At 37.4% G+C, this 21,974-nt stretch overlaps 1 protein-coding gene across 2 annotated transcripts; it reads right to left on the bottom strand.

Annotated features, from left to right (window-relative positions):
* Window positions 1-134: 134 nt before the first annotated feature.
* edaradd (EDAR-associated death domain) lies at window positions 135-21,201 on the bottom strand. Of its 2 annotated transcripts, none has more exons than XM_069658023.1 (6): window positions 21,046-21,201; window positions 12,284-12,342; window positions 11,863-11,896; window positions 11,251-11,321; window positions 6,348-6,396; window positions 135-2,101 (listed from the first exon to the last, which is right to left on the bottom strand). In XM_069658023.1, the coding sequence occupies exons 1-6, from the start codon at window positions 21,077-21,079 to the stop codon at window positions 1,713-1,715; spliced, it is 636 nt and encodes a 211-aa protein (XP_069514124.1). In that variant the 5' UTR covers window positions 21,080-21,201; the 3' UTR covers window positions 135-1,712. The 2 variants fall into 2 exon arrangements, with proteins under 2 accessions (XP_069514124.1, XP_069514123.1); XM_069658022.1 differs by having other exon boundaries at window positions 11,251-11,324.
* Between the last annotated feature and the right edge of the window lie 773 nt (window positions 21,202-21,974).

Here is a 21,974-nt window from a genome sequence, read left to right on the forward strand (position 1 = left end):
TTTATAAACACAAAAGAAGCAAAATAATAAAACTAATACATTTTTGGTTTGCATTGAAACTTAATAAAACTGAAAAAGAGGCTTGACTACACTTTTATTTACAGATTTACAATTATCTAATTTCAGAGCAGTAATGTAAAGTGTTACAGACAAATTAGTTAAATAAGATCGAAATATTAAGCTTATTCCACAGGGGGCGCCAAAATCAACACAAACCGAAAGTTCCTCACAGTAGCTTTAAGAGACACAGTCTGCTTTAAGTAGACACTACACTAAAAACAAAAAGCTTGTAGTAACTTTGTATGACAGACCTTAATTTTCCTTCAAAAATTACAAATCTGTTTACACTGTTTGATGTGTTTATTTCATACTGGGAAATCAAGAACAATACAAAATAAAATACAGATGCTAAAAAATATTAATCACAAATAGCATTGACATTTTTAACTGTTTAAATGTTCATTGTAAATTCAACAAATAAGGTTTTTGTTTTAAATTAAATTAAGGAAATGTATGAATATCTTGTATGTTGATGATCTCTGTCTTTGTTCTGACATTTATCACATATTCCAGAACATCAATAAATGAGACAGCCATGGCAATTAAAAACTACTCAAAGGTGGTGACATACTTATGCATCATACACTCCAGGTTAGCAGGATGTATGAGTATTTTTTCCAAGAAAAACCAAAAACCAAATATATTGTATAAAAAACAAATACTTTGCCATTTATTTGGGCTTTATTTGTTATCAAGAAATATACAGTCAAAATCACATTAAGAAAATGAATAGTCTTTGTTCATGTGAGCGGCTCTGTGAGGCTGTATGCCTTTTGAGCTAAATGCTAACAAAAATCGCCGGCACGATGTTTATAATGTTTTCATCTTAAATTAGCGTGTTAGCATGTAGCATGCTAATAATAGCTAATTAGCAATTAACATAGTGCAGCTAAGGAAAATGTGAAATTGAGTTTTGCATTGATGTCGTCATAATTTTGGCCAAATGCTGTTGCTAAAGAAACAATCCAGGATCAATAAGTTTACAAAAACTCCAACCACACATCTTGACATTTGATAGTGTGCTCATACATTTCCTTGACAACTACAAAGTAAGTCCTGCTTGAGGAAAAGTCTTGGAACCTTAAATGTTAATAAAAAAAGTAGGTGTTGAGTGTTTTCATTGGTCAAGTGAGAACTTTGAGCTGCTGGTTGCACTAGACGAGATGACCAAAGTCATAGGCTTCATCCTCTGTGGACCATGATTCAAGAATGCCTACACACTTTCAGGGCAATCTATCAGTTGTTGAGATTTTTTCATCCAACCAGAGTGGTGGATCACCTGACCAACCAAGAGAGAGATTGGTCTCAGACAAAATTACATAACCAACCCTAGAGCCACACTGTTAGCCTGGCTATAAATGTTCAACAAGCCCAACTGTTAATCAGTAGTAAGTCATGTAAACTGTGCTGTACGGTCCTAAGATCCCGTTACTTGAAATTTCAGTGATGATGACGTTCTTCACAGGAAGTTTCCAGCATTGGGTTGTTTTATCTTTTCATAATTATTATTAATTAACTTGCTTAAGTTACTAATAATAAAACAATTTGGAAAATGTATCAAAGCTTATGGAGAAGAAAAAAACCCAAACAAGCCAACAACCCTGATAAAATAAAAAAGAGAGACTGGATAAATATGTAGAGAGTCAAACTGGTTAATGAATCTGTTGCCAGCGTGATGGCCAAACCTTCTCTATCCAGCTCTGCAGCAGTCGCAGCACATCAATGCGCTGGTAGATACGGCAAAGTTCAGTAAGCTCAGTGACCGTCTTCTGGTTGTAGCGCAGCAGGAACTCCTGGGTAGGGCTGTGAGACAAGGAGCCCTGTGTCCGGTGTTCCAGCAGGGTCAGTTCATCGTAGCTCATCCCCCAGCGACTCGCAAAGTTCTTCCAGTTTTTGACAGTGCAGTGGTTTGGATCCAGCTTGAGCCGTAGTAAGTCCAGGAGATCTTTGTCATTCATAAGGTCGCTGATCTTGGGAGGAGGCGCTGGGCAGCAGCACTTTTCACAGGGACTGTTTAGTATCTGCAGCTCTTTGGGGTTGTCTGAGCTCAGAGATGGACAAAGATGACGGAGTTAGCTCGAGAAAATGTGCACATTGTGAATTACAGTACATTAAAATAAATGTAAGAGTTAATATGTTGAGCAAAGAGTTTAATTCATTTTAAAATAATTTTTTTCAATAACTTGAGACATAAGTCCCCTGCTGGCCATCAGAAAGTATAGTTGTATTGTCCCTGTTGCCTTCAGGTCTGAGCATAAAATATCCCCCCAATCCCGTCTCCCTCCTGTACCTACTGTTAACTGTAAAAACATTTTTAGGATTCTTTTTTTTTTTTTATCACAGGTGCACACCAAAAACACTAACTCTAACAAAACAGAAGTATTTACAACAAACAGCAAAAGTACAGAGACATATCATAAATAACAACAACAACAACAAAAAAGGAGGAGGGGAGAGAGAGAAAACAGAAGTGGGTTAATTTGAGTTATTATATTGGGGTTGGGAAGATCTGGTTGAGGAATCAGCTCTGAATGAACTGCAGGAAAAGAGACCAGGTGTTGCTGAATGGAACCAGATTGTCCTGTAGGGTTGTTGATGTGAGCTTTTCTAGGTTGCAGTGGTCTGTTAACAGATTCAGCCAGTGGTTTATTGATACTTTAGTTCTGTCTTTCCAGCTGAGCAAAATAGTTTTCTTAGCCACCATTAATGCTATCAGGATAAAAGTATATATATATATATACATATTAATAATTTCTAAAATATTTTTGTATCCATATGCCTGTATATAGTAGTGTAAGATTTAGTTTTAAGTGTCTGTGTTACCTTGTCTAACCTGTCCTTGTCTTAAGGTTTCGTATGTCTGTTTAGTATGTGTGTCTGTACTTTAAGAGCAAAGAAAATCCGCAGTCACATTCCTTGTATGTGCCCACATACTTGGCCAATAAAGCGGATTCTGATTCTGATTGCTGCATATGGTTTGCCAATTGATGTCTGTCATTTATATTCAGATCGGATGTCCATTTGTGTGTTGCTACTGAGATTGTATTGTCATTGTGAGGAAAGAGTTTTTATATTTGTGATAGTAATTTTTGGGGTTTGAATGAACATAGTTTTATTTGTAATGGAGGAGTGAAGTTGTGAAAATTATGGATATCATTTTTATTGCCTCTTTCAACTATATGTACTGGTACTGACAGTGTGGGGCTAAATGTATGTTCCTTTGAGAAGGTCGAAGGACATGAGAGAGCTGCTGCTGAAATGGTGCCCCAGGCTGGTTACTCCTCTCTGTTTCCAAACGGGGAAGTTAATGGGTTCCTTATTGATTTTGAACATGGGGTAATGCCAGAATAGAGTGAGAGTGGAATGAGATAGTTTGATGTTCAGCACTTAATTTGCTTTCCACCAGGCAGTGAGAGTTGTATTTATGGTGTTGCATTTGAGATAGCTGTGGGTCCGATCTGTCCTAGGTGTGCAATGTGCTGTATGGGAATATCATTGGAGAAGGTCTGTCCATTGCCATGCCAGGCTGAATTGGAAATGTTTGTCCAGTGACGGATATACTGCAGCTGATGGGAGAGAGAATAGTGGTAGAAATTCGGTGCATGGAGCCCGCCACAATGTTTGGGTTTTTGTTGGGTATGTTGTTAATTTGATCCTGGACCTTTTGCCTTTCCATTAAAATGCATTCACTGTTGAATTTAGGAAAGATAACCAGCCCAGGGATGGGTTAACAGGGGTCATGGCAGAGATATAGATATATTATTACATTTTAGGGAGGATTTTCATTTTGATGTTGGAGATGTGGCCAATTAATGAGAGTGGGAGTTTATTCCATCTGTTGAGATCTTCAATGATGTGATGTTGTAAGGGGGTGAAATTGAGATTGAATATATTATTTGGGTTTGTTGAGACATGGATTCCGAGGTATTTATGGATTGAGTGGTCTGGTGGGGTAGGTCCCCAGCCTCAGCATCCCAGTCAAAATGGTTTAGAGGCAGAATCCTGGACTTACACCAGTTGATAATCAGATTATGGACTGACAGAAGGGATGTTGATGGATTTGTTAAGTAAAGCAAGATGTCATCACCATAAAGACTGATTTTATGATGGTATGTATTGTTTTTTATACCTGAGATACTGTCATTTTGTCTTATGGCTGAGGTGAATTGTTCTATGAAGAGTGTAAAGAGTAATGGTTACAATGGGCATCCTTGCCTAGTACCTATGTTTATGTTAAATGATTTATAAATGTGTCCATAAGTGATCACAGATGCTGAAGGTGTATTATATAGAGTCTTAATCTAGTTAGTGAATTATGGGCCAAAGCCAAAATGGTTTAAGGAGGTGAAGAGTAAAGGCCACCCTACCCTGTCAAACGCCTTTTCTGCATCCAGTGTTAGAATAATGGCGGAATGATTAGCTTTTTTGGTGTCAGGTTTGGTTTTATATATGTTTTGAATAGTTGTCGCATGTTTTCTGTGGACTGTTTCCCTTTTATGGTAAATGGTAAATGGACTGTACTTATATAGCGCTTTTCTAGTCTTTGCGACCACTCAAAGCTGCTTTTACCCTACATATCACATTCACCCATTCACACACACATTCACACGCTGATGGCAGAGGCTGCTACGTAAAGTGCCCAACTGTCAATCAGTTATCACATGGCTATGCCACCGGGAGCAATTTGGGGTTCAGTGTCTTGCCCAAGGACACTTCGACATGAGGAGCTGGGGATCGAACCACCGACCTTCTGATTGAAAGACGACCAACTCTACCACTGAGCCACAGCCACCCCTTTTATGAAAGGGGTCTGGTCTGGGCGCACAAGTGATGAGATAACAGATTCCAGTCTTATTGCTAACGCTTTGCTTATAATTTTAACATCAGTGTTTATTAATGATATAAGGCGGTAGTTAGAGCAGTGTTTGGGGTCGTTCTTGGATTTAGGGATTAGTTTAATCAAGGCAGTATTCATATGATGGGGAAATTTAATCTCTGGTGGATTCCGATTATCAGTTTGAAAAAGCAGGGTGAAAGTAGTGACCAGAAATGTTTATAAAATTATACTGGGTATCCATCTAATCCTGGGGATTTATTGTTGGGCATGAGCTGTTATGCTTTCCTTAGTTCGTCTATGTTAAGTGGTTTATCCAGATTATGTGCTTGGGTAGTGTCGAGTTTTGGGAGGGAGACAGTCCTCAAGAAAGCATCAGCTTCTGTAGATGTGGTGTTATGTTCAGGGGTGTAAAGTTTAGAGTAGTAATTTCTAAATGCTTCATTTATTGCAGTGTGGTCTCGAGTGGTGTTTCCGGAGATATCTTCTATTGATGTAATGTTTGATTTGTTTTTTCAAATGATTAGCCAAAAGTTTGCCAGTTTTATTTCCAAATTCGAAATGTATGCTATCTGAGTCGGAGAAGATTATATTTTATTTTTTTGTTAAGAAGACGATTGATTTCATGTTTCATTTTAAGTAATTTTTTGTAGATCATGTCTGTAGGTGTTTGAGAGGCTAGGTTGTCCAGTCTCTTAACCTCCTGCTGTAGAAAATGTCCTCTTGCTGTTTCTTCTTTCTTTTTGTTTTGTTTTTTTCCCAGAGAGTGCTTGTGCTTATTTCAGGGGTGTTGATGGTCTCTAAGGAAGGATGGCCCTATGCGTGAGAGAGATGTTGATGAGAAGATAGTCATTGTGAGAGTATGATTTGTGGCACGAGGAGTAGCAAAATAAATGTCTGGGTTGTGTAGTCTCCAGATATCCGTCAGTCCACATTCTGACATGTATTGTTTGATTGTGGATGGAGAGTGGAGAGGTTTATGGGAGGTTGAAATGGAGGAGCAATCCAGATCCGGGTTTAATACAGTATTGAAATCACCTCCTAGAATGATATGGGAATTTGGAAAATTGGCTAAGTCTGAAAAGAGGAAGTGAAAGAAATTGGGGGAGTGATGATGGAACGCCCTTCTGGATCGGTTGTAGTTGATTTGTAAGAGTAAAGAGTGTTTTTATTAATCAGGGTAAGCATCGCATTTTTTGGAGTTATTCTTTTTCATGATTCAAATTTGTAGTGTGCTGTCCCATAAACAACATTAGCCTATTGTTCTGTTATTAAGCAGCTAACACATACATGACATTTTCAAAATAAAATCGACTTTCCTCAGTAAGACTGATGTTGATATTTTTGGTAAACATTAAATGTACTAAAATGAATGCAAATTACAAGCAGAAGTATTTAAGTCATGCTTTTCCAAGCATAGGCATATTGTATCCTGTTATAAGAATTGGCATACCTGGTGAAATTGAAGTTGGGCAGGTGCATTCTCCAACATCTTCAACTGGCTTCAACACAGAGAAACCAAAATGATTACTTTTAGTTACAGCACTTCAGTATATTAGTCATTTTCATTTGATTGCTCAAACTCCATTGCAAGCATGCCTGCAATATAGAGATATTAGAAACAGTCACCACCCTCCTCCACAATGCATGATTTACAAAAACAAGCTGTATCAACATAAAAAAATTATATTATTATATATTCCATTATAAATATTTATTGCAGCATAGCTGTTTATTGAGAATGCTTTGGTTAATTCAGTGAAACAAATAACTACCAGGACTGAGACAGCCATGCTAATGTCTCTGTGAGGCTGTACTATGGCACAACAGGACTTTGAGCCAAATGCTAATTCCAGCATGCTAACATCCAGGTAACAATCAGTCAGGCAATACCTTTTTACATAGCGCCTAATCAGAATGAAGGTTATCATGAGACTTAACTTATAGAGCAGGTCTAGACCGTACTCTTTGCTATATTATTAAGACCAAACATTAATCCACCATGAGCAATCACTTGGCAACAGTGGCAAGGAAAAACGTCCTTTTAACAGGCAGAAGCCTCAAGCAGAACAAAGTGGGATAAAGGGAGGTATGTTTACTATTTTCACCATCTCATTTTGAGCGTTTTTTTTTTAGCAATAAACATCAAGTAAAGTTAAGGTTTATTAGAATAGAAGTAATATATATATTTGTATTAAAATGTTCCATCTGGACCTAAGTGTTAGGCTGATGGAACCACATAGCTATCCCGAGAGCCATACTTCTAGCATGGCTAAAATGACAAGTTACTCATAAATTTACAACAACTTTCACATATACTGGCTTCCCAACAATGAGTGAGCTAAGGGGATACGCTATATTCACAATATAATTATTAATCTATTATATTTACAAATAACATCACTGATGTCTCTAATACTGATGTGTCCTATTAAAAGCTGTGACATTAACATTAGTGTTTCATATTTTTTAAACAAAGAGAGAAAAAAATAGCAGTTGTCATGGTAGCACTGGGGCTTTCAGCTTTGATTTTCAAATGCTCAGCAAACAGATTAGTAGTGACTCAGAGCAGTGACAGATTGAAATATAAAAAGAGCTGATGAAATGCTGATGGGTCTCTGCTCCAACTTAAAACTAAAATCAGACTGCACTGCTGGCTGCTTGTTGAAGATGGATATCAGTCCTTCAGTGCAGTTTCCAACAACATATACGGGTAATCTGTTATCTGTAAATTGTGTTATCCCTGGTGTACATCAAAACAAACACGCTCACATGTAACTAAATTATAACAGCGGGCCCATTGAAATGTCCAAAAATGCCAGCAACATTTGTTGTTTGATAGTTTGTCCTTGTTTAACTCCTACATGCTGAGCTAATCTAATTTAAAAGAAAGTAACAATTAACACTTCAGTTTATCTATTTGTATTCATTGTATATTCAAATTGAATATGTACTGCTTTTATTCTGACTGATTGACAATTTGACTATAATACATTATAAAAAAGGTTCAGCCAGAGTACATATAATACATGCATATATTCTCATGATAGAATGGGATAGATACCCCAATACAAACAAAACCACATTCAGAAATCTCTTTTGAGCTTTCAAGGTATGGTATATTCTCTAAAGCTGTGATTTTTCTCTTTGCCTTTCACTATTCATCTATGTGCATGTCTTATGTTTGTTTTCAATAGTTTGTATGGTGCTGGTGTATTTCTTCTCTTACGCAAGTTCTGGGCCTCAAAATCTGGAAAGTTAAACATGTCTCAACAAAAGCATCGTTGCACACTACAGCACATCAAGGCCAGACAGAGATCAAGACAGTGCCCCTGGAGGGATGAATTCATTTTACAAGTAACGACCGAACAGGCTGGAATGGGCAGATATCTTTTTCCATTCCCACGGGTAACTCCTCCCGTATGTTTATTGCTAAAATAATTTTGTTTTATAGAAAGCTGATTGAGAGAAAATGACGCAAGCGCTCTTTCTGCGGTCCGTGTTGCTGCTCTGTTATTAGAAATACTCACAGCTGCATCTTTCAGTTAAGGCAGCAAAACCACATCCTGTATGTTCATAGCCTAAATCGCTAAGGACTCACAGTGTGTACCTCTGAATGATTTACAATTGCTAGTTTAAGTAACTTGTTTAATATGTATCTGGGTCCAGGTTCTGTAACATGTAGTAACAGTGGTGAATGCTGATTGGTTGTTGTCATATTTATAGAATACTGATCATAAATAATTGTAATAGGATGGTTTCTAAATGTGCAACATTTTAAAATAAAGTGAAAGCCCACCACATTTTGTAAGATCTAGGAGGGTTGATATTGTATTTCAAGAAATATGGCAATGTATGTGAAATAGAACAAAGTTACAACATTTGAAAAAGGGTAACGGGTGGAAGAAATAGTACATAGCTATAGACTTATTAGTCAACAATATAGTTGATAAAGAGAGAAGCGCTTTGCATTGATTATTGCCATACTCTTACACCTAATCATTCAAACAAGGATTTCTCCTGTGACTTTAGCTGTCCAGCTCCACAGGGGGACTTAGACAAGACAGTTTATTGATGGTGATTTTTTCTAATCCTGCTGGCTGATTATTAAGCCGAATGTATGTCGTTGAATATTTAGTTTAATTTATTACTGCAACTTACACCTGAAACTATAATCTACATAAGTCACAGGGCCCTATTTAGACAGCTGAAGGCACACAGTCTAAAGCGCATGGCATTTAGGGCGTGTTCAACCGACTTTTGCTAGTAAGATGGCCCACAATCTCGGTGCAGGGTGCAAGGAGGTTGGCTTAAGTCCCTGAATTATTCATAGGTGTGTTGTCGGCACAACATGAATCGAACCAATCAAAGTGTCAGCTGTCATTCCCTTTAAGAGCCAGGTGCGCCTGCAGGGAGGCGTATTGCTATTTACAAGGGAGATTTCAGTCATTCTTCCTAAAAAAAAAACGGACTACGACCGTCATATTCAACTTCTTTCTATCCACTGTGTCCTCGAACATGCAGAAAAAAACAGGTTACTGTACGATATGTCAAAGCACGGACTGGTGTTTAAGCCATCGAAGCGATCCCACTGCCCAGCAGAAATGAAAATGAAAAGAGGCTCGCTGTGTACATTAACGCATGAGGCACAACATAAATTATTGAAATCTCCAGGATGGACGGACAGGATCTTATGTTTATTAAAGTTCTGTGTACTGAACATCAAAGAAAGGTCAGCTTTAAATGTTTAGTTTATTTACTTATTGTTGCTGTTGGATCATATGGCTGTGTTATCCCGTGCGTGTGTAACTGGGTAATGGTTTATATCTGTGGGCACAATTGATCGGTGCCACAGGTGAGGACTGAGGACTGTAATAAATGTACCTCTTAGTTGCGTGTGTGTGAGTGTGTGTCTGTTTCTGCATGTATAAGAGAGAGCACGTAGCTCTGGCAGGAATCTCCCTGAGGTGAAGCAGGTGTGTGTGGAGGCAGTGGTGAGCTTATCCAAGTCTTCCTGCACTTCTCACCAGATCGGTAACAAACTGAAAGTAGTATCATGATTTGAGGAGATGAGTGGAACTAAGGCTTGTTGTCTCTCTCTGTCCCATAAACATTATTTCACTGTATCTGCAAATACACTTATTTTTCCTTATGAGTAGAAGCACTGCTGTGTGTCATCATGTGAGTGACAAGCAGAGACTCGTGCTGTGAACTTGCCGATGTATGTCAATAATGCGCCCTTTAAATAGCAGAGACAGATTGCGCCATAGACTCCATAGACCAGGTTTTTGACGGTCTATGGCGCAGTCACTTTTCTTCTTCCTCAAGATAGCAATGCGCCACCCGTTTGTCTGACCACACCTCATTTTAAGACCAACACGCCTAAGTGCACTAACATGGGTGCAAGATCACTTGCTATTTACGCAACATGGGTGCTGGGCGTGAAAATGACAACTGCGTCGGGGGGAAAATAGCAATGACACTTGCGCTGCGCTCTTTGCGCTGGGTGTCGGTGGGGCCCATAGTGTGCAGACTTTACAGGTATCTTATATACAACTTTTTTCAAAAACTAATTTTAATAAATTATGAACCAAATATGTTGAAGAATGGATTAAACAAAGGATTATGCAGATTTTTTTCAAACTTGCACAACACTGCTGTTCATTCATATGTGCAAAGGTTTGACTTCCTTCTTTCTACCACTACTACTTCTACTACTGATAAAAAAACCTTTTAGTATTTACTGTTGTCTTATTGTTGCCAAAAGTTTCAAAGCTGTCACGGCAGCATAAGAGTCATCGTAGTTACATAGCTTGCTTTCATAGTTTGTCTAAATGAAAACAAATCTACCTGCTGATTGTCAGACCTTTGCAACAAATCTGGATTTAAGGGTTTCAATGATTGATGACATTCATGGACTGCCAGACCACTTTGATAGCTGGAGACACCATGTTTGTAAGGCCTGAGTTGTACTCTTTGGTGTGCATTGCACCTCAGTTAATTTTACAAAACAGCACAATATTTCAATATAAGCACTGACAAAGAGTCTTCAGTGCTATACCTACTGCATATTTAATGTTTCACAGAACAAGTTTTTGGTGAAAGTTCATTGAGCTTGCACCCTGCAAAACGGAACAGAAAAAGACAGAACAGGAAAGATCAGAGGACACGAGTGGGCGAGTAAGAAAGTTCTGTGGACAGGCAGGAAATAAAACAAAACTTTCTGTCACCTACGGATGTAACAAAATTCTGTGTTAATCTACCTCGTGGAATTACGTGATAGATACTAATAAGGGAAATATGTTTTAAAAAACAGGTTGTTTGTGCACATGTGCATCAAATGTGGTAAAACTGACCTGTCTTATTCTGTCTGAAGAGGGGCTCAGGTATCCAGAGGGCATCGAGCTCAGGTGGAGTGTCACAGCATCTGCTGGAGACACATTACTCATAAAAACACAACACAATGTATTGTTTTTTTTTTTTTGTTTGTTTGTTTTTTTTTTTTACAATACATCAAAGAGAACCAGTTTTAGTACTGGCTTTCATTATAGACAGGCCTTAATCCTTTATATATTCAGGATAAAGGCCTCTGCTACATTTCAATTACACATATTTTATCTCCATTCTCAGGTTTTACACATTCATTCTATTTAGTTTTTTCATCGTATTTGATTTTACTGTTTTGGTTCTTATGAACCTAGTTTGTTTTTTTCATTTCTGTGACATGGCTGCTTTAACACTACCAGAAATCAATCTCTCTTCCCATCTGTCTCTTATAGGACCTGAGCAAATTGGAAGCAGCTGGACACAATTTAATAGACTAATAGATGTACTGCTGGCCTTGTTGTTTGCGTTTCTATTTATCTAATACCAGCTTTTATTTAAGAATTAACTGTATTTAGGAAAATTGATAGAAAGAGTAATCCAATATGTATGTATATCCATTGTTGTTAGTCTTCCTTATTTACCATGGGGATCTGTCACCTGCACTGGATAATTCGCCTAGAGAGAGACAAGGGCAGAAAAGATAGTATTAGAAATAAAAATGAATCAAGTTAAAAAGAGAAAGCTTTACATTCAAAATGTTCATGAGCCTGAGACAACATTCAAGATGTAGTCTGTAGCTGTGAGAGAAAATGAGTCTCTTGTGCGTAAAGACAGGGAAAAGCTTGCTACAACCTGTCCTTGAATGAGCCCTCTGGCGCTAGCAATCATAGCACAGTGTGTTCAGTTATGGTACATTTCTTAACAGATTACTCTAAGACTCTGCTTTCTAAGGAAGAACAATGGGAAATCAGCACAAAGCAAACTGGATGGAAGACAAGAGAAAGCAATTAGATGGTTAAACAAACACGTAAGTGGAGGAAAGAATAAAGAAAAAATGCTCACAAATTCTGTCACAAAGCTGGTGGTGTCGGTGTCCTCCACAGGTTCAGATCTGGTTATGTCTGTTACAAAAAAGGCAAGAGAAAGTAAGAAAGGATGTTTTTACATTGTGAATATGTGCTGTCACATCTCTACTGTGACATATGGCCAAAGTACCAACCACAAGGAGCACAGAAAAGCCACATCTATCAGCCAACAAGAACACTCTGGTATGTCAGTATGTTGTAGTTTGGAAATGATAAAGACCGTAAAACTTGGCAGAAATAATCATCAATGATCATCATGATCATTTCAATGGTAAACTGTAATTTTGAGTGTGAGTTGAGATTTGTTTAACCTCCATTTCATACATAAACTAAGGAACCAGCTTGTAATAGTGCTTGAAAGAATCTCAGAAAAGGAAGATATGAAAAGACTGTTCAGCACCAATATGGACACTTTTAAAACCACTGCCCTCTGCTCTAAAAAAAGGGATATTTTTAACCAGCACATTCAGAGAAAAGTTCAGAGAGCAGCACAAAGGCAGCTTTTTAGCTCCAGAAAATACCTGGACTTGGCCGTGTGGGCCTTCCTCAGACTACGTCACTGTGAAGCCATTGTATCCAAAGGGCTCCAAATGGAGATCTGTTTTGCCCTTTCTTAGGTTTCACTCTATGACGATGAAACTTTAATTTGAATGGGAAACCAGTATGAGGACTAAGTGATCCTGTGCAAGTGGGCCGTTTCCTACATACAGCTATCTAGGTGCTGTTCACCTGAGAGAGAGAAGGCAGTCATGTTTGTAGGTCACAGACTAAGTCAGACACATACTATGTCAGACACAGTATGCATTTAGGCTTCAGTTACACTACCCTTCCTCGTGTAGATTTTTAATTTCTGAAAAACTTAAATAATACAACTCTGGTATTCTTAAACTGGAACCCCTTTTTTTGTTTAATTATTTTATTTTCTGACATGTTTTGGTTTTAAAGGATGACAAATGGGTACAAAATGTTAAGAAATTCTCCTAGTAGATCACTTGGGCATGCAGCAGTGAGATAGGCAGTAATAACTGCATCAACTCTTCGAGGGCTAATGTGCCCTATGAACATTTCAGTAAAAATGCTTATTTTTGCCAGGCTAACACTATTAGTCATTAAAACTGCCAAACAATACTAGAGAAAGACCCTTCCTAAACCAGAAAAAGCTGTAACATCTCTCTCTTCAAAGCCACCAGACTCCATTGTCAAATTGTCATTTGGCCTTGCAGATCAGGATGCTGGTTTAGCACTGCCTCAACAAATAAGTTTGAATTGTTGCATGCCTTTTTTTTTTGATCAGAACCAACACAACACATTAACACACACAAACAAATGCAGCGATAAACGAGAAACTCCCGTATTCATTCATTCAATTATTGTTTTTTGGATGGAGTCTGGTGACTTTGTAGAAGGGGATGTAGCTTACAGATGTTTGTGATTAAAAAAGTATCCTACTTTACCAACATGGTCATTTTCTGTTTGGCTTTGATAGGGCACTTTTGCACTGACAGATTATGTTGCAGCCCATCCCAGGTGATCTACTGAGTCTGTACCCATAAATTTCCAAATGTTGCTTATTGCTACTAATGGTGGATTCATCTTGGGTATCTCTCTAAATAATATCAAATACAAATACAATTTGATTGATTGATTTTTGTCATTTAGCCTCCAAATGAAGTAAAAATAGGGCCCAAATTTAAATCTCCTCAAAAACCCAGTACTGCTCAGGGAAAGAAACCCATTGATAGAACTTTGCTCCATCGCCTGACTGGTGGTCAGAAACTTCAAATGGTGCTTTAAAGGGTAACTTATGTAATTCTATATTTTTATATTGTCAACAAATCCCACAACCCACAGCAACAGTGAATGTATCCTACTTACATGTATTATGTGCATATCAAAGTCTGATATATCTTTTCTCTCTGTGCAACAAAGCTCCACTGTTTTATTAAATTATAAAAAACAAATCAATAACAAACACTGTTGCCCTTACTAACATGTCTTTCATTATCTTGAACAAACACTGTAGTTTATTTTGACACAATCACAATAACACACCTTTCTGTGTTGTGCATGTATTATCAATGTGTGAACAAAAAAATCCAAGGTGGACAGAGGAGAACGACTTGTTTAGTAAGATGAATATGTAAAACAGGATATATGATGAATGTTGGCAGAAAAATGATGCAAAAGTTGCTTCAAGTCTTTGATGATGAATGTTGCCATCATCTATTTGATTTCCTGTCTGGAACGAAAACACTCTTCAGCTTGAGCACCAATTTAACACTTACTTACTTAAGGTTGTGCATCTAAGCATTTATTTGTTCTACTGAACTGCATTTAACTGTCAAACTACATTATGTGACAGTACAATGTAAATTACGTCAAATGTTTTATGTTTTAATTTATTGTTAAAAAAGGGGAAATTATTTTAAGCTACTGCAGGTTTTCTTCTGACACGTTATCCAAATCACTGATTACATTCTGTACTCAAATGCAAATCTGCAGAATGTTTCTGTTCATAAACGTTTTTTACAGATGAAAATCCCCTGTGCAAATGATGACACTTTGACAAGCTGATCAGCAGAATGTTCAAAATACTAAAATGAAGGGATAAAGTAAAGGGGGAGATAATCATTATTTTTTTATGTTGTCAGTAACTCTGAAAAGCTTTATATTTACATGAGTAACTGTAAGGATGCAGACAATTGAGTTTTTGATGGAAGCAAATGTACATAATTACAACGCTTCTTCTAGTACACGCACACATCCTGTGTACAAGGTCTGATGTCAAACCTAAACAGCTCACAACCTGAAGAACATTAGGATCATAACAGTTTTTGTCCTGTTCCAGGGATTTTAATAATATAGTGATTTATATTTATGAAGGTAGAGGGATTTATAAAATGAGAGCAATGAGAACTCAATCCACAATATAGTTATGTTTGAGTGTATGGTGCTGCATTTCCAGTAACTCTACGTGATTGACTATGTTTTCTTTCACTGTCGTCTTGCATTGAAGCTGGATTTCTATTTATAGAATGATTTGTTTGAACACATGAGGTGACAGTTCAATCCATTAGAGAGGCAATGAAGTGTAAAACCCCAACCAAAGCCTCTGTAGAACAGCCTACACAGGAACAGGAGGAAATGATGCACAGGACATGTACTTTGCTGCAGTATTTCAGTCTCTGTCTCTGTGTTCCTGCAAAGTCACTTTTTATCGGGTATTTGAGAGTGAAATCAATCATTTTGGGGGAATCTGACATACTGAACTGATGACACATTTGCTTTTCGTGACTACTTTCTTTCATCCTGCTATTGTAATCATTCAAACCATCTTTAAATTGTATGCACATTTAACCTTTTCATTTAGATCAAGAGCATTGTCAAACAACAAAATGTCCTTTATCTGTCATTGTTGCTGACCATTTCCAATGGAGAGAGAAGAATGGTACTGAAACTGAGTGAAGCCAATGTGTTCTAATACAATAATGCTACCTTTGGAGAGACTTAACCTCAGCACTGATACAAACATTACATGTTTAATTTGGATTTATTTTTACATTATTAACATGGAGCATGACACCAAAGGAATGTTATAAGTTCACACTACAGCCTGTGCCTCAGAGATGAGCCTCACTTCATAGGTGATTAAGGTCCTCAAGGGTTGCACCTCTTCCAAGATTTTACCTGACTAAGGCTGAAAAATCAGCAAACTAAGAAAAAGAAAAGACTCAGTAAAAAAAGAATAAAACTTGTCATCAGTGACATGTCCTTTCTACACAACACCTGTTTTTCCACCAACACACTGTCCGTATATATAGCAGCACTACTGCCACTCTCTCACTGTTTATCACACATGGGGCAGCAGAGAGGGGCCTTCTACAAAAACCAACAACCCATCCTGAGTCATGAACCTCGCTGTTTCCAATATGTTACAATAGGTAATCTATGTAAGCATTGTATCATCACTATGCAGATGACACTCAGCTTTGTATATCTGTTAATCTCAAGGACCAAACTCAAACCAACAATTCTACAAAACTCAAAATGATGTCCGATGCCATATTCGCTCTTGCAACAGAACATCAGTTTGGTTGAGGTTTAGAAAAATACTTTGGTTACAGTAACTTAAATAGCTAAAAAAAGAATGTTAACAGTATGTGTGCATAAAGACAGGAACATGGCACGCAACATCCCAAACCCCAACACCCTTACTAAACTACATAACATAAAGAGCATGCTACTTCTGAAGTTATCATGAGGTGTGAAATAAATGCCCTTGGAAGCTGGCCTTGATGACCTGACCCGTTCAGTGTTTTAATGGTACAAAGAAGCAAACATAAAGACTCTAGGGGCAGCAAGTAATAAAAATGAGCCAGCTATTTTCTCTATGAATGGGTGACAGACATAGTCTGTGAAATTCAAGAACATTGTAAAATACGCCTACTTTAATGTCCCAGAGATGATCTCTTTAAATATCTTGTTTTGTTTCTAGAACAGGCCAAAACCCAAAGATATTCAGTTTACTATAATATAAGACAAAACACTGAGCAAATTTCAGAAGCTGAAACCAGATATTACTTTTTGCATATCTGGGAAATGTATTGAGTATATATTTTTAAAAGGGTTACCACTGAATGCGGACATTAGAGACATTGATGATACAGGTAAATTACTTTTAAAAAAAGAAATAAAATAATACAGTGAATAACATTGCAAACCTGGGTGGTATTCCCCTCGTAATATAGCTCACTGTGTATTAGGACTTACAGCAAGTCACCCAATTATCACGTGTAAGTCGAACCCCAGATCAGTTGAGCATTGTTTCTCCCTCTCTGGGAATGCACGGGCATGTAACTGCATGCTCTGGATAAAGTTCAAGAGATGAAGTATAAACCACATCATAATACTTTGCTTAGGGCCATAATTCCACGCAGGTGAACCCACCTTTTCAGCATTTTGACCACCCATGTCTCCTGAAGGTTAGAGCACAGTTTCTGAGCAGCCTGTGTAGTGGGCAGCTTGCTTTAGCATGAGCTTGTTTCCACACATGAATGGAGGTGAACGGCATGCCAACACTTGACCCAGACTGCTGGATGTCTAGACTGAGAGAGACACCCACCCTTTACAAACTCTCCGCTACATGTGTAACATAGCTGAGGGTGGGTGGTAAGTGTGTCTTTTTTACTATGTGTGTGTATGACTGAGCTGTACAGGATTAGACTGGTACTTTGTATATTTAAACTTTTAATACTTCTTTAATGACATATGAACTGATCAATAAGGAATGCCTCTTCCTGATTAGTCACATTAAAGCATTCTGCAAACCCTTGACATATATTTTTTCACCTTAATGTATTGTAGTATCCGAGAGCCTTTACTCTGTGTTCTAAGTAAAAGACCTTAACTCAACTTTTTGTACACTTGATCCATTTCTTTCTGAAAGGGTTCCCTTGTTCAGGTCTGTAATTCTTCTATTTTGAGTGCTTTTTAAGTTACACAGTCATTGATCCATTATTGCTTTGTGTGGATCCCTTGTACTTGATGATCAATTCCAGTATGCAGTGATTGTGCACAGCTGCTTTTCTTGTCTCTGCAAGTGTTGCGAATAAACAGTAATCTCAACTTCAAAAATAAGTGAAAATCCACTCAGATGAAGCAAACAGTCTAAAAAGGAAAGCAACCGTCAGCGAGGAAATTCAAGAGTTACAACCGGAGCCAACTGTGGACGTCACACATGCAACACTGTCTGGATATCTGGGAAGTGTGCTCCAGCAATTACCATTTACCGTCATAGGTACTGCCAAAGAGAACGAAACAGATCTTCGAGATTATAACTTTAACATGGAAACATGAATCCAGAACTATAACTACTGAATGTTTTGGGGTAATTTGGGCAAACATACCTTTTAAACACCTCCAAAAGTTTAGAACAGTATTCAAAACGATCAACTTGAAACCAAACCTATTTTTATTAGTAGCAACCAAAAAAACTGGCCTGTTTCCTTCTTCTGACGCTCAATTAATGTAAATTAGTTAATGATTAATCTTACTGTACAAACTGATCACAGTGTTTGTTCTTAAATCCACAGGTGTGACATGTGATCGGCTCAATAGTTCAACAGTCACAGCTGCAAAAACCCACATTGGCCATCTGTGTAAATGTCTCACTGTGTGTTATCATACTTTTTTCCACAGCTGTGGTTTATGTAGTTATGTCATTGCTCATTTGTGGTTTAAAAAGTTGAGAACCTGTCTGGTGCTGTAGTATTACTAAAAAAAAAGGTACATCAGGATAACTACTTTATTTGAGGTATTTGGGGTAACTTGGCCTACCATGCCAGCAATAATACTGTTCCCCATCATACTTGAAACTAGTAATACAATTTTCATGGGGTGTCCAAATAAAGACAATAATTTAAATAAATGTATAAGCACTTTAAATTGAACTAAAACTCCACATCCCGGCTTGGTTTACAGCTGCAATCAAGATATAATATAAATTACAGGTTAATGATTGGTGGAGGGAACTACTGTGTATACTTGGATAATACTAGATTGCAGACAAACAGCCATTAACCTCCAATGTGACTAAACACGTTCATCATCCTGTGTCAAATGGTGTGTGTGTGTGTGTGTGTGTGTGTGTGTGTGTGTGTGTTTAACACCCACAGGCAGAAAAAACTGTTGATTCGGGCCTGAAGGAAATGACACAGACAAGTGTAGGCCTAAGTAGTACAAATGCATACACACATGCTGAAGTTAGACAGCAGTTATTAGAAAGCCGAATTAATATGTGCATGACATGGATTGCCAAACACAATAAATATGTATACATCCTGGCTACTGCACGGTTGCAAAATTACCCTACTCCATCATGATTCTTGCTTTGTCTCTTTAGCTATAAGATGATGTTAAATTAATAATCACTAAGCTTTTCATTTAAATAAATATCTGTTAAGTCTCTATCTATCGCCAAATGAGGCAACACAATTGAGCCTATGGCCCACTGATGAAAGCCTTGGCATATACAGAATTACAGAATGGGCGTCTGGTGATGACTTTCACTGAAAAAAATCACAAGTGGCGCCCAGTTAGTGACGCACTTTCCATCGACCAGCAGTGGTTGGTCTGCCAGAGAGGGTAGGCGGAGCTAAGCAGCTGCTTTTCCGGTCTCTGCAAGTGTTGCGAGTAAACAGTAATCTACTATGGCTGAACAAACAAAGAAAAGATGGATGACTACAGATACAACTTCAACAATAAGTGAAAATCCAAAGAAAAAGAAACTAATTTGACGCTCAGATGAAGCAAACAGTCTAAAAATGAAAGCAACCGTCAGCCAACCGTGGACGTCACACATGCAACACTGTCTGGATATCTGGCTATATAAGTCTGCTCCCGCTATTACCGCTTATCACCATAGGTGCCGCCAAAGAGAACGAAACTGAGATCTTTAAGTCCTGGCCTATTTATTGTATTCTGTGAGATACTTTTAAGTGGCATTGGTGACATATTTTTTCAGAGCATTTTGTTTCTAAAAATTAATCGTTTCTATAATATGATTTAGATATTTGATTTTGATCACCATGATCTAGAGCCAGCAGCAAGTCAGTTCATTGTCATAAGGCCTATAGGCTAAACATAGAAATCAAACTAAATTCTTGTTTTCTTTAAGATTTAGCAGTTTTGTTAAAGAGAGTACAACATTCAAGTCCCCAGTGTGGTAGCACTAAAAACTGTACAACCCAAGTGTCAGAGTTTCTAACATTATTGTTCACATTGCTGGATAAAATATTACTAATGGGTTTAATGCTTCTTAAAGAATTTAGTAAGTCATCTGCAGTTATATAGATTAATAAAGTACATAATAAGGTATCTTACAACATAAAGTTACACTATGGAGGAGGATAATCACTAGTTAAAGGGATTTTTCCGACATGGCAACCCAAATATTGATCTTAATAATTGTTTTGAACAGCTCTACAAAGCATCAGTAGCCTACATCATTTATAACCATTTATGAAAGGTGACAGCTAATAAAATTCCACTTGTCACCTATGTTATTATTATGCAAGAGATTATTCTTGTTGATCACAGAAAAGTATTTAAAAGGAAGGCAGCTATAACTCTTCTGCAGCACAGACTACGTTACAGTAGCCTACACTAACCATCAAATATAACATGAATTCTAACATCATTGTCATCTCGAATTATAATTAAAAGAAATGAGGCTACAGCAAGACGTCAACCCTTTGATCTGTTGAACTCTGACTGTTAATCTTCCTTTCCCATCAGTCTCGTGGGAAGGATGACGACCTTTTTTTTATATATATCACTAAGCAAAAGGTAATGGGGTTTTCCATTATTTGAGTTATGGAACTTTAAATAATGGAAACTTTGGGGTCGTTGTTCCAGACGACTAACCAGGAACTGCTGTTCTTCCCCAAACTAACGGTGCCAAAATGAGTAAAATCACTGAAAATGCTTTGAACGTTTCTATTATGCTAATTACGATTAAATAACAGATCTTAAATGCAAAGAAAAAATATATTTGGGTGTTAAAAAGTATAAAGTTATAGGCTAATTTTCAACCATAACTAAAAGACTTAATAAAAAAACAACAACTAAAAATAAATCTAAAGCGGTTCGAAGTTACCTTTTAACACTGTAATTCATTGTATGAGTGAACAACCTGTAATATCGACACAGTGCATGAAGACACTACGATATTTAACTCACCAAATGGTTCCTTACACGCCGTCAAAGTGCTCATTTTCGAAGCTGTGACGTCTCCAAAACAGTGAAAAATGTCAGGAGGGGATAGAAAGCCTGAATTTAACGATAACAGGTTAAAAACCGACAGAGATCATTCACACTGAGCTGAAACAAAGCGCTACTGCCTGCCCAGCAGCGGCAGCTCAGACTACTGAAACACCTCAGTCATGTAGGGGTACCAGGATCTATGCTGCCTTCAAGGTCTGCTCGTAAATACGACAATAGCCTATCAATTTCGGAAGTCTTGGACAGACGATAACTTGTCAGTGAAATAATGTAATGTTATTATTTATACAGCACCTTTCAAAACTACTGCTACAAAGCGCTTCACAAACAAAGTTGGACAAAGTCAAAAAATAAAATAACCAACAAATTTTTACATTTTAGATAAATTGTAGAAGTTACAGATACAAGGACAGATTATAAAACGATAAGACATAAAAAATAAAAAAAAACTTAGATGAATCCATACAGAGAATACTAAAGCTTTTGGAGTATGAATATAAGGATGTGAATTTGCTTATGTAAGTTCCTTTAGTAAAATGTAAACAACTGTTAATGAAGTAGGACTTATTTGACAACAATAAATTACTTTGATGAATGAGTTGGTGACAGTGTGTGACTGTGCTGCCTTGTAAAACTGAATGTAACTAAATGTGAATTGCATAAAAATGTTGATTAATAATTATAAATATTAATTAAAAGAAAAAAAATGCTAGTTGTGACATTTTGACGTATTATAAAATAACACTGTATCTTATCTCCAAAATACTGAGATAATACCCCCCCCACACACACACACAATTTCCCAGTTTGGGATCAATAAACCATCTATCATCCATCCATCCATCCATGTATGAACGGTTTGTTGAGTATATTAAGTGCATGGTTTT

Source organism: Semicossyphus pulcher, unplaced genomic scaffold, assembly GCF_022749685.1.
Source record: "Semicossyphus pulcher isolate SPU_LCO1_2020_fin unplaced genomic scaffold, fSemPul1.0.p SCAF_12, whole genome shotgun sequence".
Lineage (NCBI taxonomy): Eukaryota > Metazoa > Chordata > Actinopteri > Labriformes > Labridae > Semicossyphus > Semicossyphus pulcher.